The 15,605-nt window shown below is 40.4% G+C and overlaps 1 protein-coding gene across 2 annotated transcripts in view; it reads left to right on the forward strand.

Moving 5' to 3' along the window:
• Window positions 1-15,605, forward strand: part of LOC139938290 (small G protein signaling modulator 1-like) — a 55,364-nt gene that overhangs the window by 26,825 nt on the left and 12,934 nt on the right. Inside the window, exons 6-14 of one of the 2 annotated variants that reach the window (XM_071933706.1) lie at window positions 491-558; window positions 1,656-1,813; window positions 2,819-2,956; window positions 3,670-3,809; window positions 4,718-4,738; window positions 11,846-11,913; window positions 12,846-13,145; window positions 14,227-14,419; window positions 14,987-15,051. In XM_071933706.1, the coding sequence (XP_071789807.1) occupies window positions 491-558; window positions 1,656-1,813; window positions 2,819-2,956; window positions 3,670-3,809; window positions 4,718-4,738; window positions 11,846-11,913; window positions 12,846-13,145; window positions 14,227-14,419; window positions 14,987-15,051 (1,151 nt within the window). The remainder of the gene's footprint in view (window positions 1-490; window positions 559-1,655; window positions 1,814-2,818; window positions 2,957-3,669; window positions 3,810-4,717; window positions 4,739-11,845; window positions 11,914-12,845; window positions 13,146-14,226; window positions 14,420-14,986; window positions 15,052-15,605) is intronic. The other variant, XM_071933707.1, reaches the window with a different exon arrangement.

The raw sequence follows: 15,605 nt of genomic DNA on the forward strand, positions 1-15,605 counted from the left end.
CTATGGTATAAATGATTGGTAGCCTGACATTTCGACCCTATTGACCCCTTGCACGCGCGTCACACGCGGCGACTGATGCCACGCTCACCATGTTGGTGGGCAGCTAGGTTTACGTGTATTAATACGCGTCGCCTAAAATGCACACTTCACTACATAATGCACACCATAGAGTTATATATGAAAACGGCGCATTCAAGATTTTTCTGATGTTGACGTCAGGTGAAATACGTCAATAGACCGTATTGAATATGACATCACCATTCAAATATCTGCCCTTCAACATGGTGTCCTTGGGTGTGTGCGTGCATGTGCCTTAGAAATCAAACTGGGAAAGCTGCGTGCTGCATGCCTCATTGATGTATGCGTTTGGACGTGCATACGGTTTGCCCTTCAAGATGGCGACTTTCATAGCAAACAAAGGGGTTATTCAATATGGTCTATAGTACCAGAGTATTCCTTAATATATTGTATTCTTTTTGTTTGATTACAGCAAGTACTATGAGAAGGAAGCCCTGATGGCAGACCCAGTAGAGGGTCCTATAATTGCCTCATTACTGGGTAAGTGTATTTTGCGGGAAAGTCTCATACCTACGTGTGCTGGTACTGCCTATTTTTTTCAATATTTTAGTGTTATCACCCAACCGCTCATGGAGTACGCCACAGTAGAACACATCTGCATTCCAAATCCAACGAGGCCAAAGACCAAGTTGGATATGGCACGCAGAAGCGCTATATTTCTTCTTCGAGCAAACTTTACGGGCAGCTTAACGCAAGGGGCATTGTTGGAACAGCTTGTTTTGCGTGTAGCTTAAAATGGCGTTGTTGGAACAGCTTGGTTTGCTTTTAGCTTAAAGTAGCGCAACATGTGGAGTTAGAACTGCACAATACTCAGCAGTTTTTGATATATGCTGTGTAATAAAGGCTTTGATCACACTTCTTGTTGCTAGGGGTAGTCCAATTAGAATCGAGGATTCGCTAGTTTGCTTGAAGGTACTTTTATTTAAAGCGCAAGAGCCTTTTAAGGGGAATACATGTATCTCACAACATTAGCTCATTTCACAATATTAACCATAAATAATGCGTGTGATTTTTTCTTATTTTTAATCTCTGTATATTTTCCTGTAATTCGACCTCTGGTCGCCATGGGAATTTGTTTTTAAAATAATAAACTAATAATGAACATTAGTGCCCTGGTCATTGTGCCAATAACATTCCTGTAATATTTAGTTCCCTTAGGAGTATACAGCCCCAGGTTGTTGGGGCGCTCTGAAGGCTTTTTCATGCACAATATCAAGAGCAAGCTAGTTGACACAATGATACCAATTAAGAACTCACTCTGCTGTAGTGCAGTTAACACCGATCCTAAAGATTAAAGTAGTAGTCCCAGCCAATTTTCTACCTTCGCCCAGGTACTGTAGTAGTTAAAAAGCAGGACAGTTCTTTTTAGAATTGAGAAGTCGCCTAAAAAATCTGAAAAAAAATCTATTCCAGGGTAGTAGATTATATTGCAAGACAGTTCTCTAAAGAACAAACTCTACCTGGCAAGTAGATACACACATGGTGTTACCGCAAACCAAATATATATATTGATACCTCACCATGCAATGCCTCAATTCCTATAAACTTGCAATCTGTCTTTGTCTTTTCTTCACCAGTGGGGCCTTGTGCTCTTGACTATTCCAAGATGAAGACAGCGGACCACTACTGGACCGACCCTCCTGCTGACGAGTTGGTGCAGAGACATAGGATTCATAGTATGAACCCTGGTGTTAGCTCCAATACACCGGCATCTCCAAAGAGACCTGGACTACAGGTAGGATTGAACCATGGAACCTGTTCACACTAGATCCATGAAGTGGATCAGACCTTGGCCCAATTTCATGGCTCTGCTTACCGCCGAGTTCTGCGCTTTCGATCACGATTCCCCGCTTACGTGCATGTGCCGAATTTCTGCGCTAGCCTTGTAAGCGTAGAATGCCTAGATCCCAAAATTCGCCACTAACCTGTGAAATACACTTGCCGTAAGCACAGAACTTTTTTTTTAAGTCGCCAGACACACAAGGCCTGAAGGCCACTTCAAGGTGTGGGCTACAGTTGTTTTTTCCAGAGGCCGTTGCCACCTACTCCTAGGGCTGGAACAGGGTTACCCCTTTTACAGTCCATACGGATGTAGGCTTGGGTATCATCAGTCCGAAGCCTGGCTGGTAGAGCAGAAAGCACTACCTCCCCAATTTTATGTAGCAAGTGCCATGACCGGGATTCGAACCCACACTCTGATAATCAAACAACACCAGAGCTTGAATCCGGTGCTCTTAACCGCTCGGCCATGACACACCACCACAAGTGCCTGCAATTTTAGTCCACTTTTTTGAGGAGGTTGGATTACACAGTCCAGACGCAGACACAAGCTCTCCTCGTACAGCATACCTTCTACACTATTTTTGCCACAGTCTGGCTCCATGGTGTTATTATTGGTTTTTGTATAAGGGGATGCTGCGGAAACAAGACACTGTAAGAGTGCGAGTGAACCACATGATTGATGTTTGCTCAAAAATCCGACTTTGAAAAAACGTCTTTTGTTTTCAGTTCTGACTTTCTAAAAATCGCCGCTTTTTGAAGTGGCGGGCAAGTATCTGTTGAAGAACCCGTCACCCCTCTCTTATTTCCTTATTTAATTTGTTGAATAAATACACTTCACAAACAACGAAAAACAGTTGTAGTGTTGCCATTTTTTTTTCTTCTTAATTTTTGTTTTTTTCAATCACATCATGCTTAATTTGGATCTTACACTCTGCATTTGATTGTCTTTTCCGCCCAGGTCAAGCGTACCCACGGACAGGGGTCATCAGATGACCACCGAAGCACACCGCTGTCGGCGAGAGACTACGTCGAGTCGCTCCACCAAAACTCTAGAAGTACTCTGCTGTACGGGAAGAACAATGTCATGGTTCAGCCGGTGAGTCACGTTTAGTTCGTTAACTCGCTGGGGGGTCCTGAAATGAAACTTTGTATAATTATGATAATTGGGAGGTCAATGCGAGAGTTGTTACTGGAAAACAACTGTTTGAGTTAAATACACTTTCGGTAAACAGTATTGTCCAAGTCCCACACTTCGTGTATCACAACTTATATATAAAACAACAAACCTGTGAAAATTTAGGCTCAATCGGTCATCGGAGTCGGAAGAAAATAACGGGAAAACCCACACTTGTTTCCGCGTGTTCCGCCGTGTCATGACATGTGTTTAAAATAAATCCGTAATTCTCGCTATCGAGAATTGATATTGTTTTAATGTTTTCTCAAAAAGTAAAGCATTTCATGGAACAATTTTTCAAGAGAAGTCTTTCACCATTACCTTCTGTAAACCCTGTAAACTATTTGTAAATCTGTGAACTTTTTTTTTTCTGTACCGAAAGTGTATAATTGCTTTAATAGATGTTAAATTTGCATCGGGGATAAAGAATATTAATTTTTGTGTTACCGGTGTGTGTACGCACTGTATACTCAGTACTTTCAGTTATATGCCTGTAATTTCTTTTTTCACAGAGCTCAAGAGCATACTGAGGATACAGTGCTAACACACATCGGTGTAAGGGTAAAAACCAAAGTCTCCCATTTAACTCAAAGCCTGGACCAAAACAAACAGAATTTCTACTCTTTGCTTTACAGAAAGAAGATATCCAGCATATACCCGGCTACCTGTCTCTGCATCAGACTGCCGAGCATCTGACGATTAAATGGACTCCTAATCAACTCATGAATGGCGGAGGAGGAAGCTCCGAAGACAGCGAAACCGACCCTGAAAAAAGGTAACTTAAGAAATAACACTTTTAAGAAAGGAAGACACTATTCTGATATTTGGACTTCAGGTTGTGGTAAATAACGTACTTGTAGATTCTCTGCGAAAAACGTAGGGAAGAAACAAAAAACAAGTTGGGTTGTGACCGGGGACCAGGCATGTTTCGTTTACCTTCGTGCACCTTCGTGCAATGCTTCAAGCTTTCATGTGGTTGTGCACACATTATCGCCAGCTTTTTCATCATGTTGCAACCATCATTGGTTGAATTAATTGATTGGAAGTCTGCATATAATTTCCATGGCTTGATCACCATGATCAATTGGTATTGTCTGTGTTTAATCTGAGACCTTTCAAATGAGTCTTGAGTTTGTCGTACATGAATATTTTAATATTCTAATGAATTTTCATTATTCAAAATTGACTTAAATGGGATTTGAACCTGTGACCTCTGGGTTTAGGCGAATAAATTAATGTAAATTACTTACAACTTTAACCAAACACCACCAAGCCAAGCCAAGTCCAAACATGCATTGGCTAAAGAAAATAGCAGTGAAGAAAACTGTCTTCGGTAAATATCAGAGAACCTTCTCTGACAAGAGCTGATGTTGAAGTGGACGAGCTTTTGCATTGCGCCCCTCGTTGTTGCTACGCCTCAGTGGTTTTCAAAAGAAAAAAGCTGCTTTCAAACAAAAACGTGTGTCTTCTGCGCACAAGGAAAGCATGGTTCATCCTTACAATGAATTTACTACAGAAGATTCCACTAGGGTCGAATCGTCAGGTTATTACCATGTTTTGCATGTATATTTTATAGCTTTGCTGCAAACAGCATGCTACTGTGTACATGTACTATGTAGTCACACATGTATCATGTTTTTAGATTAATATCATTTTTATTTTCGTTCTCTTTTGTTATGTCAGTATTTTTGTGTATCGAACACGGTAAGTTGAGCTGCATCCTATGGCTATGGAAACTTAATCTCGGTCATTCTACTACATGTAGTTGCCACCTTCTGGCTCCTTCTTTCAATCCATGGCTAAAACTACGGCTATGGCTTAGACGCTATCAGCCACCTGTTAGAGCTGCATAGAGGCAAGCACACAATTATCAAAATGCCAGGTAAAGTCAAAGCCATGGCTTGGAGAGGGCTCCTGATTTCTATAGATCGTTCCAAGTACGCAAGTGTTCCCTTTTGCCACGCAGCCATTGCTGGGTCGCGGCAGCGCAATGTTTTGTAAACGAGGGCACGGCAAAATCATCATCTTTTTAGCTTTTTATGCAATTTAAGTGTTTCAATGATTTCCACACTGTCCCTTGCAGGACAGTTTGACACAATTATGTAATACATTCTTATTCAATAATTTGAAACTAAACAGAAAGTGAATACTGAAATTTTGTCGAAAAACCGATGCAACACGTTATAGAGACCCCACCGTGGAGTTTCTGCGTCTATGGCACTTTAAGGCAGTGGACACTATTGGTAATTGTCAAAGACTAGCCTTCACAGTGAGTGTATCTGAACATATGCATAAAATAAAAAACCTGTGAAAATTTGAGCTCAATCGGTCATCGAACTTGCGAGATAATAATGACAGAAAAAAACACCCTTGTCACACGAAGTTGTGTGCGTTTAGATGGTTGATTTCGAGACCTCAAGTTTTAAATCTGAGGTCTCAAAATCAAATTCAGGGAAAATTACTTCTTTCTCGTAAAATTTGGCACTTCAGAGGGAGCCGTTTCTCACAATGTTTTATACCATTAACCTCTCCCCATTACTCGTCACCAAGAAAGGTTTTATGCTAATAATTATTTTGAGTAATTACCAATAGTGTCCACTGCCTTTAACTCACCTATTGTCTGCTTAGTTTTCAGGGTTAAATTTTCGTTTAGTAGTCATTATTTATGACCAGTGTTCTATACATTGATATTTTATGCTGCCCTGTGACTGAAATTGTGTTAATCTTTGAGAAAGACACCCTAATTATGTACATAAAGAGTAAAAAAGACAATGATTTTCCCATGTATTTCTGTACAAAACAGCAAATGCGGCGCAGCCAACGGCAGCGTACAACACTTGCGCATGAGGCCTAAAATGGAATGATCTATAGAACCCTTTGCATACTATTTCTATAGACCGCTATAAGTCATGACTTGAAAACTAACTCATTACGCCTTCTAAGGCGTTGCAGGTGGCTGATAAAGGAAACCCCTCTTCCCATGCAAGCGGTGATGGCTTTTGATCTTAACCAATACTTGTAGACAACTCTTGTAGACTTTGTAGACTGATTAACGCTGGTATCTTTGTCCTGGTGAATTTTTGGAAAACAAAATTGGGATCGGAAAGAGAAAAATTTACCTTTAGGTGGGTGATAAGGGAAACCCCTCTTCCCATGCAAGCGGTGATGGATTTTGATCTTAACCTATACTTGTAGACAATCATTTCTAGACTGATTAAGGCTGGTATCTTTTTTTGTCGGACAAAGAAACATTGACAAAGCGAGATTTGAATCAATGACCTCCGGATTAACGTGCCAGCGCTCTACCATTTCTAGCCCTATTTTTCTGGGCTCCCTAGGGCTAGATAGCTCAGTTGAAAGAGTGCTGGTGTGGCAGGAGATTCTGTCCCTCGTAGATTCTATCCCAATATACGGCAGAATGTGTACAGAACTTCTGATAGCACTCTTATTTGAACCATCCTCCTTCAGCCCATGTTAATTTCCCATATGGGAGACAGAATCTCCGGGGGACAGATATCCCTGGGACACTAGTACATTAATCCGAAGGTCCTTGGTTCAAATCCCGCTCTAGCCAATTTTGTATTTGTTCACAAATTTACCCAGACAGTTTCCCTTGTGGTTTATTACTTGAATTTAAGAAAATTAGTTCATGGAAATCAGGCTACAAATCTGGCCAAAATTCTTGGGCTAGGTGGCACTAAACATACCCTCCCCCCCCCCCCACTCCCTTGCTCAATGTTGTTAGGGTGCAGACTGGACGATAAGAGGCAGACCTACCAAGTCTCACGTATTAGGCGTGAGACTCGAGCATTAGGGGTCTGTCTCATATGCTCTCACGCACCGCAACCATTTTCTCACGCATTGGGGCCAGACCCCAAAAAAATAATGACAATGCATTGCCATGTTGCGCACGTGTGTACAAAAAACAAAGTTTGCACAATCTTCAGATTGCATGCAGTTTATCAGAATCATCAACTTGAGCTGCCGTACAAGCAAAGCGCAAATTTGCACATTGCGCTCGCTTTTGCTCTCCCAGCAGATTCGAAAAATCTCACCCATAGCTGGCCTCTGAACTGGCATCTCTGAAGAGGTGCACCACGGTAACAAGATTACTCATTCAAGAAAATAGCAGTGCATTATATTTTCTTCGGAACAAAAGTATTGCCCTCTTATTCTTTATATACAAAAAAAGACAAAGTAGCAAAATTTCCATTGGACTTTTATTATTTTCATTTCATCTAAAGCACATATAACTCGCTACTAAACCAACATTGAACTGGGGCGGGGGGCGGGGGCGCCATATGGCCGGGACTGCAGAACCCTTGCATGTACAGAGTACATCAATACGTGCTGTATATGGAAAGGGACACAAAAATCAATAATTGGCCTGAATGCATGGCTAACCGTAAAATTGGCAAAGAAATACAAACATTTACTGTTGACTTCCATGCCATAATACTGGCTAATCCATTGACACACTTTTCAGGAATTGATCGGCAGAGTGTTTACAATGCTGTCCATCTGTGCCCAATCTACCCTGGGCACAATTTCATAGACCTTCTTAAGCACAAAAATAACTTAGCACAACAAAATTATGCTTACCAGAATAAGGTCACCAGCCAAACTTCAATGTCACATGTTCAATTTGTGACTGGTATCCTGCTCAGAAACAAATTGTTAAGCAGTTTTTCCTGCTTAAACAGCTCTATGAAATTGGGCCCTGGCCAGTGTAGAGGGTCTTTGCTGTTTGACAAAATGTTAAATAAGGGGCTCAAAGGTCATATTCAGTATTGTGATCCACTCATTTTCCCATGAAAATGGGGGGAAAATTAGTCTCTAACCTCACATTAAGATGGTGTAAAATGGCACTGTGTTTGATACCCTTCAAATTTGAACTTATTCTTGTTTTTTGCACTGCTGGAGAACAACCGAGGGGGAATATTTTTATTGGAGCAAGCGCCATGAGCACTTTTTGTGGATACCGGCGCTATAGAAGACGTCATTATTATTATTATTAATTTGTGTAAAAATCCACAAACGTTTGATGATGTCACACTTCATATTTATGATCTGTTTGATTTTGTTCATACAAATAGTAGTTAATTCCTTAATTTTGATGATATTCAATCAAAGTAGCCTTGTGTTTGGCCTTTTTGTGACTGGCGCAAAACAAATCCCCTTTATATTGTGTAGACTCATTCGTTTTTGATGTTCGATAATGTCTCGATTCAAATTCCATTATGAAAGGGTATCACACAAAATGAAAGTTTGCACCATTTCAATGTGAATTTCAAGACTTGTATTATCCCCCCCTCTCATAAGAACTCTTTACTGAGTGCGCCACAAAACTGAATTTGTCATTGAAGCCCCTCTTTAATAATAGAACAACTATTCTGTGCTTGGAGGGGAGCTTGCTTAAAAAAAAGTTTTTTGTTTACTTATGGGAAAACATCAAAGATGCCAGCAGGGATAAATTTAACAATCATTCATTTTAATATAGACTGAAGCCATTTCTGATTTAGTCTTTTTTTCAAGGCCCTGGATCCCTCTGTCTCTCTCTGTTCTTGTCTGTCACTAAGTCAGGACGGCTCGTTCGTTAGTTTCTCTTGCACCATGATAATTCACTAGATCATCCCATCGACACTGCCATCCTGTCTTCTTCATCTTACACCTGCAGCTTCCCCTCGGTGGAAAATATTCAACACTCATAAATGATTTATTAACCGCATTGATTTGTTAACATCTGGCATTAAACTAGTCATAAGAAGGCCTAGCTGTTTCAAGGAAGTGTGTTGGGGCTAGCAGTCAAAGGGGGCAAAGACCAAATTTCCAGTGTAAAAAGGGTAAAACTAGACTTAAAGGTTTGCATGGTGGAAGGGTTTTTGGCGGTATTAGGTTCTTTAGTTTTGTTCAATCTGTCTCCAATATAGTAAAGTTACACCATGTAATGATTATCTCTAAATGAGTTTGGGTGGTTCTGAAAAGAACCATTGGTTTCAACAAGACGTTTCAATCAGCTTATCCCAGGTTAGTCAGGGCTTGAATTTGGGGGAATAATCCTGAAGACCGCAGGGACTTGTAGCTTAGAATCTTTACTGGACCAGAATTGTATTTACAAGACCACATGTAGAATCAAAATGAGAAGAGACTATAGAATAAAAATAAGAACAAGGTTTTATCAACTAAACTGTTTCATTTGGACAAAACACCATAGGAAGTTTTTTCTCTTCTGTATTATGGGTGATACTAAGCCCTCTGCAGCTGAAATATTTGTGAGACTCAAGCTCAACATTTGATTACCATCCTTTTGAGACAAGGATGTTGAATTAAAGACCCCAAAAAATCAAGATCACCGGACTTGTTCTGTCTTGATCATGTTGATGAGCTTATTTGCACCTCTCTGTGTAACTGCTTGGTTTTCCCAGTTATGCTCCAATCTGTCACTAGTTTATAAATACAGCCAGGCTGTTCCTGTGTGCCCAGAGAGATGTACATTTGTACTTTTCCCTGCACTTCATGTAAACAATAATGAACTTTTACTACCTAATGGGAGTTGTGCAGCCTGTTGTGTACTTTATCTTTATCTTTAATTTAAAATCTCTTGGTTTTCCCTGTTAAGTTCCAATCTGTCACCAGTTTAATAATAAAAGCAAGTTCTTATATAGTGTATTTTAAAATAACCGTATCACCACGCTTTTCAATACTAATGGCCGGTCATTGGGCTAATAACATTCCTGTAATCTTTCTCAGCTGCCTGGGGAGTATACAGGCCAAGGTTGTCGTGGTATAATTGGGTACCTGTGAGGGTAGAGGTTGATATTGTCTATGAAAAAGCCTTTCCGCGCGCCACGGCAGCTCAGAAGGCTTTTTCATACACAATATCAACCTCTACCCTCACAGGTACCCATCTTAACCCGTAGGTGAAGACAAGCATATTATAGTAAAGCATCTTGCTCAAGGACACAAGTGTCACGACCAAGATTCAATCCCACACTCTGATGACTTAACCACCAGAACTTGAACTCGATGCTCTAAACCTCTCGGCCATGACACCCTACAAATACTATCTCTGGGATTGCCAGGTTGTTCATGGTGCAGACAGAGATGTACATGTACATTTGTACGTACATGTACATTTGTACGTACATGTACATTTGTACATACATGTACATTTGTAGGTGCATGTACATTTGTAGGTGCATGTACACCTGCACTTGATGTAAACAATAATGAACTTTTACCACCTGATATGAACCGTGCAGCCTGTAGTCTTATCTTCATCCCCCTACGTAATGTCTTGGTTTTCATGGTTTATCTGTCATCGGTTTGTTATGGTCTGCCGGTCTTACAGGCTGATTATCTCCTGAACTTGTCGCCCACTCAAATATCACTCGGCACCTCCATATTTAAGACTAGTTGCCTGCGAGTGAGGCGTGCATGCAAGAAGAAAAAACACTACAAAGCATCCTTAAATGATGGAAGGAAAATTACTGAAGCCTTGATACAAGGTGTCATGGCCGAGTGGTTTAGAGCATCGAATTCAAGTTCTGGTGGGTAAAGACACTGGACACTATTGGTAATTGTCAGGGACCAGTCTTCTCACTTGGTGTATCTCAACATATGCATAAAATAACAAACCTGTGAAAAATTGAGCTCAATTGGTCGTCGAAGTTGCAAGATAACTATGAAAGAAAAACACCCTTGTCACACAAAGTTGTGTGCTTTCAGATGGTTGATTTTGAGACCTCAAAATCTAATTCAGAGGTCTCGAAATCGAATTCTTTGCAAAATTACTTCTTTCTCGAAAACTACGTCACTTCAGAGGGAGCCGTTTCTCACAATGTTTTATACTATCAACCTCTCCCCATTACTCGTCACCACGAAAGGTTTTATGCTAATAATTATTTTGAGTAATTGCCAATAGTGTCCACTGCCTTTAAGGTCATCAGAGTGTGGGTTGGAATCCCGGTCATGACACATCCCTTCACACAGGGGTATTTAACAAATGGGTACCTGCGAGGGTAAAGATTGATTGTGAATGAAAAAGCCTTTGGAGCTTGTCTTCCTTGACTCTTTTCATCTTAATTCAGACTTTTCAAAGTCTGCCTGGTAAACAAAGAATGCTGCATATTTCTCAAAATTTAATAATTCTTTCTCTTGGACATACTTCTCTTAGGATATTGTTCCCAAAAGCTCCTTGGAATCTATAACTCCAGGGGTGATCCTTTGCATGTTTGGCGCGCAAGCTTATGTATGCCAATTTATTTATGCGGAAGGCAATTTATAGCTGTAAGTGTACCTGTGCGTATTCTATTTGTGTACGCGCGTACGTATATACACAACCCAACTTGCACCAAACAGAATTTTTATAAAGTTTTTGAAAATGTACAAACTTCAAAAATTCGCTAGAAGAAACAGATTGTCTTTAATTAAAAATTGCTTAAAAAAGGGCAGTAATGAATGGGAATAAAAGGGTAATGACTCATTCTTAAAAGGGAGTATAATGACCTTGCAGAGTCGTGCCACGACCCTGCCGATTTTAAAAGGCTGTTTAAGAACTCGTCGCCACTCTTTTATTCCCTTTCTTATGTTCTGGTTCAAAAGAACAAGAATATAGTTGGTAAAGTATAAATTTATTAATAATAATGATTATTCATGAAATTAATTTTCCAATTGCCATATGTGTCTTAACTTCGCCCATGATCTCTTACCCATGTTAGCAGACTGGACAGAAAGTTTCTTAAGATTGGGGACATTCGGGGAGTACCGGATAGTTTATAATGTATACTTTTTTTCATTCTTCAATTGCAGTATCTACTGGGACTATGCAGTGACAGTCAACTTGGAGGATATTGTGTACCTACATTGCCATCAACAACGTAAGTCGCATTAGGAAAACCACGGACATGGCAAGACCATTTTTATTTTGCAAAGGGCACTTTCATTGGAAAATCTTAGACCAAAGGGCAACATAGGCCAAGACCGGGACAACAGCGAACATGTCATGGAAAACACTTGCCTTTCCCTTATTGATATCATCTTGGAAAGGTTTGCGGTAACACCATGTAATGACTATCTCTAAATGAGCTGGCGTGGTCCTGAAAAGAACTGTTGGTTACAACTCACAGTTCGATATCTGATCGTCTTCTGGAGAAAACAAAACAAAAACGAGTTGAATCCAACGGTTCTTTTCAGAACCACCCCAACTCATTTAGAGATACATGTAGTCATTTCATGGTGTTACCCCAAACCTTTCCATATTGTATTTCCTCCATGCAAAGTTTCAAATCCTACTGATATCATCTTATTGTGATTGCTCTATTTCACCTCTATACATGTCACTGTGTTATTGTTAATAGTCCCCTTTACAGCTGGTCCTATATGTTGTTTGTACTTGCATCCCTCGGTAGCAACCTCAGTTCACTTTTTGTTTGTTTGTTTGTGTGTTTGTTTGTTTGTTTGTTAATTTCCAAATATACATTCTTAAAACAAACATGCATCTTTGAATGAGAATGAACTATAAATAATAGTATTTTCTTTTACATTTTATACTGTTCAACATTTCGAACAGTATACTGTGCTCGTCTTCGAACAGTCTACACCATACCAGCTTTTTTCAGAGCCAACACTCCCTAAAGAGTTTGATAACATAGTTGTACCCGCAAGTTTACTATTATTTATAGTTTATTCTCATCCTCTTACTTTGTTATTGTTATGATGAACCTCTGTTGGATAGAAAAAGTAAATTTCTTGAAATAAAAGATTCAAATAATTAAAATGAGAGGAAATCTCTCACGTTTGTCTTCCACAGCTGACAGTGGTGGAACACTGGTCCTAGTCGGCCAGGATGGCGTGCAGTATCCCCCCATCCACTTCCCCAAAGGCGGCCACCTCCTGGCCTTCTTGACCTGCCTTGAGAACGGTCTCCTCCCCAGGGGGCAGCTTGATCCTCCTTTATGGTCTCAGAGGGGTAAGGGGAAGGTGTTGCCCAAACTGCGCCGTAAGACGTCACCGCTCAGCTCAACTTCAAAGGAAGGCACGCAGATCTTCGAGGGAGAGGAAGCCACGGATTATGTGTTCAGGATTATCAAGGCATTCAAGCAGGAGTATGGTGAGTGAAAAAGAAAATCATCTTTTATTAGCTTACACATGTTAGTAAAGTTACATGAGAGCGTTCGATTAGCCACCACTCTTACTAGTGTCTGTTCCTGTCGATGTCAGCCACCGCAACACCAGCATGGAGCAGTTCTCTGGTGGATAAATAAGGGAATAAAAGGGTAGCGACGAGTTTTTAATCTGGTGTTTAAAACCGGCAGGGTCGTGGCCGTGCGATAAAGGCCATCGCCTTCTGCTCGGGCCTTTATCACACGGCCACAACCCTGCAAGGTTTTAAACGGCCAATTAAGAACGAGTCAATACATGTTTTATTGCCATTCATAAATGCCATTTCAGTAAAAGACGTAATAAAGTAGGAAACTCTGTAAAAAATTATTTGACGTCTAGCGTGGTGCATTTTTATGAGACAGTTGCAGGTATGTATTCGTGTGCGTAATCCATCCTCGTATCCATGGGCTAAAATGACTCAGCGAGATCAATCACCCCTGGGAACTAGGTTGTGGGCTAACCTGCACAAATGTATCTAAATACAACCGGTTATAAACAGCTCCAGCTAATCATTATCAACCGTTTAAACACCCCCACGTGACACGCTCTCCACCAATAGGAATAGCTAACGTGTCTGGGGTATTTATGAATAAATAATAATAATAATAATGATTTGTGATGCGCACATATCCGCCCTGCTGGGTGTTCAAGGTGGATGTTGGCTGCCAGGTTGTCATGACATACATTGTACATGTACACGTACATGTAGTTGCCGGCTGCAGGCATATTATACCAAGATGGCGGGGACAAGTTGAATTCAACAAAAGTACAAAAACTACAAATTAATAGAAAGATTTATTTTCTCTGAACAAATTAGAGGAAATGTATTTTCAGAAAAATAAACAATTGGTGACTGTGTGTAAGTTATGAACAAAAATGATGTTATGTCATGTACGTGCATCGCACACAACAGGCCAATGAGCAAGTTTCTTTTGACCTCTCTCCGAGGGTGTTCGCTCAAACGACAGCGTGTGCCTAAGATTTAACATTGATTTATTATATTTTTTTTATTTTTTTTATTCCGCCAGTTCCAGAAGACATGATTGACCCCAAGAAGGGAAAGTCAGGAGGTTTTCCTTGGATGTTAAGAGACAGCGGTCCGAGACACACGCTGATCCGGCAACATGAGGTCTTATCAAGCCCTACGGCCACAACGTCTCGTATCTACTCTCCTTCCTCACCGAATACTGAAATACCAGCAATTGTTGCCGCTACTTCAAGGTCAGTTTCAATTTTTTACAGTACCAACCTTTCCTTTTTAAAATGGAGACATTTTTTTTTTTTCAGGCGTGTGACTTAAGGAGTCTGTAAACCTCTGAATTATAACATGAAAATTGTCATTAAACAGTCAGAAAATTCTGTTAAAACCTTACTACATTGGGACTTAGAAATAGGTATTTTGCTTGTATAGTTTAAGACTTGGTTCCAAGTCTGTGATCTTGGATTTTAAACTACCCGATAGCCAATACATTATGTCTGAAATAGCGCACCCTTGTATATTAAAATCCGTCATTAGCCTACAATCGCGAGACTGTGTGTTAGGGTATTTGATAACTAATCAGTGGGAGAGTTTTTGCATGGCTGATGCTGATAAATAAACTGTTTTTTGCGGCTCTAACCAATAACTGTTTCGGTTATCGCCTAGTGATCAACCACTGGCCAATTCAACCAAAACAATGATTGGTCACGACCGCAAAAACGCACCACATTTTAGTCTGCTCTTGTACAAGTTTCCCTACTTTTACCAAGGGCCCAAGCCTGAGTAATTTAATTGTTATTTGTTTGCAGGTCATCAATCAAGTTGCTGTGTGATACTATGAAGAAACAGATCATATCAAGAGCATTCTATGGATGTAAGTCTACCATAAATGTGACTGGTCTTATTCATTCCAACTCCCAATTTTTTAATTTTATATATTGTCTATATATAAGATCATTTCTGGGAATTTGTGAGAGCTCTTTTGCCATTTCAAAGTGTCAAAGGTATACTAGGTATGGATGTGAACATGTCCTATCTCAACCTCTTTTACACTTTCATCCCGTTTTATTTCAGTAGTTGCTCGTTTTCCCCAAAAATGTTGCATTAGGCTGTTTGCCACGAAAGGGCCATATTGTTTATTTTATTGCATACATTTAGGGTGGCATGGTTGACTTGTGCGAAAAGCGCTCGCCTCTCACCAAGGTGACCCCGGTTTGATTCCCGGCCGGGCCATATGTGAGTTGAGTTGTGCGTTGGTTCTCTGCTGTGACACGAGGGTTTTCCAGACTATCCGGTTTTCCTCCCTCGGGAAAAATCAAACACTTTCGATCTTGGCTGTGCTCCGTGGTCGTAATAGGTTGATGTGGCTGGCAGCCAAAAGCGCCTTTGTATGCCTGCTTCTCGAACACGCTGTAGCCGCGTCCTTCG

The sequence above is a fragment of the Asterias amurensis genome, chromosome 6, assembly GCF_032118995.1.
Source record: "Asterias amurensis chromosome 6, ASM3211899v1".
NCBI lineage: Eukaryota > Metazoa > Echinodermata > Asteroidea > Forcipulatida > Asteriidae > Asterias > Asterias amurensis.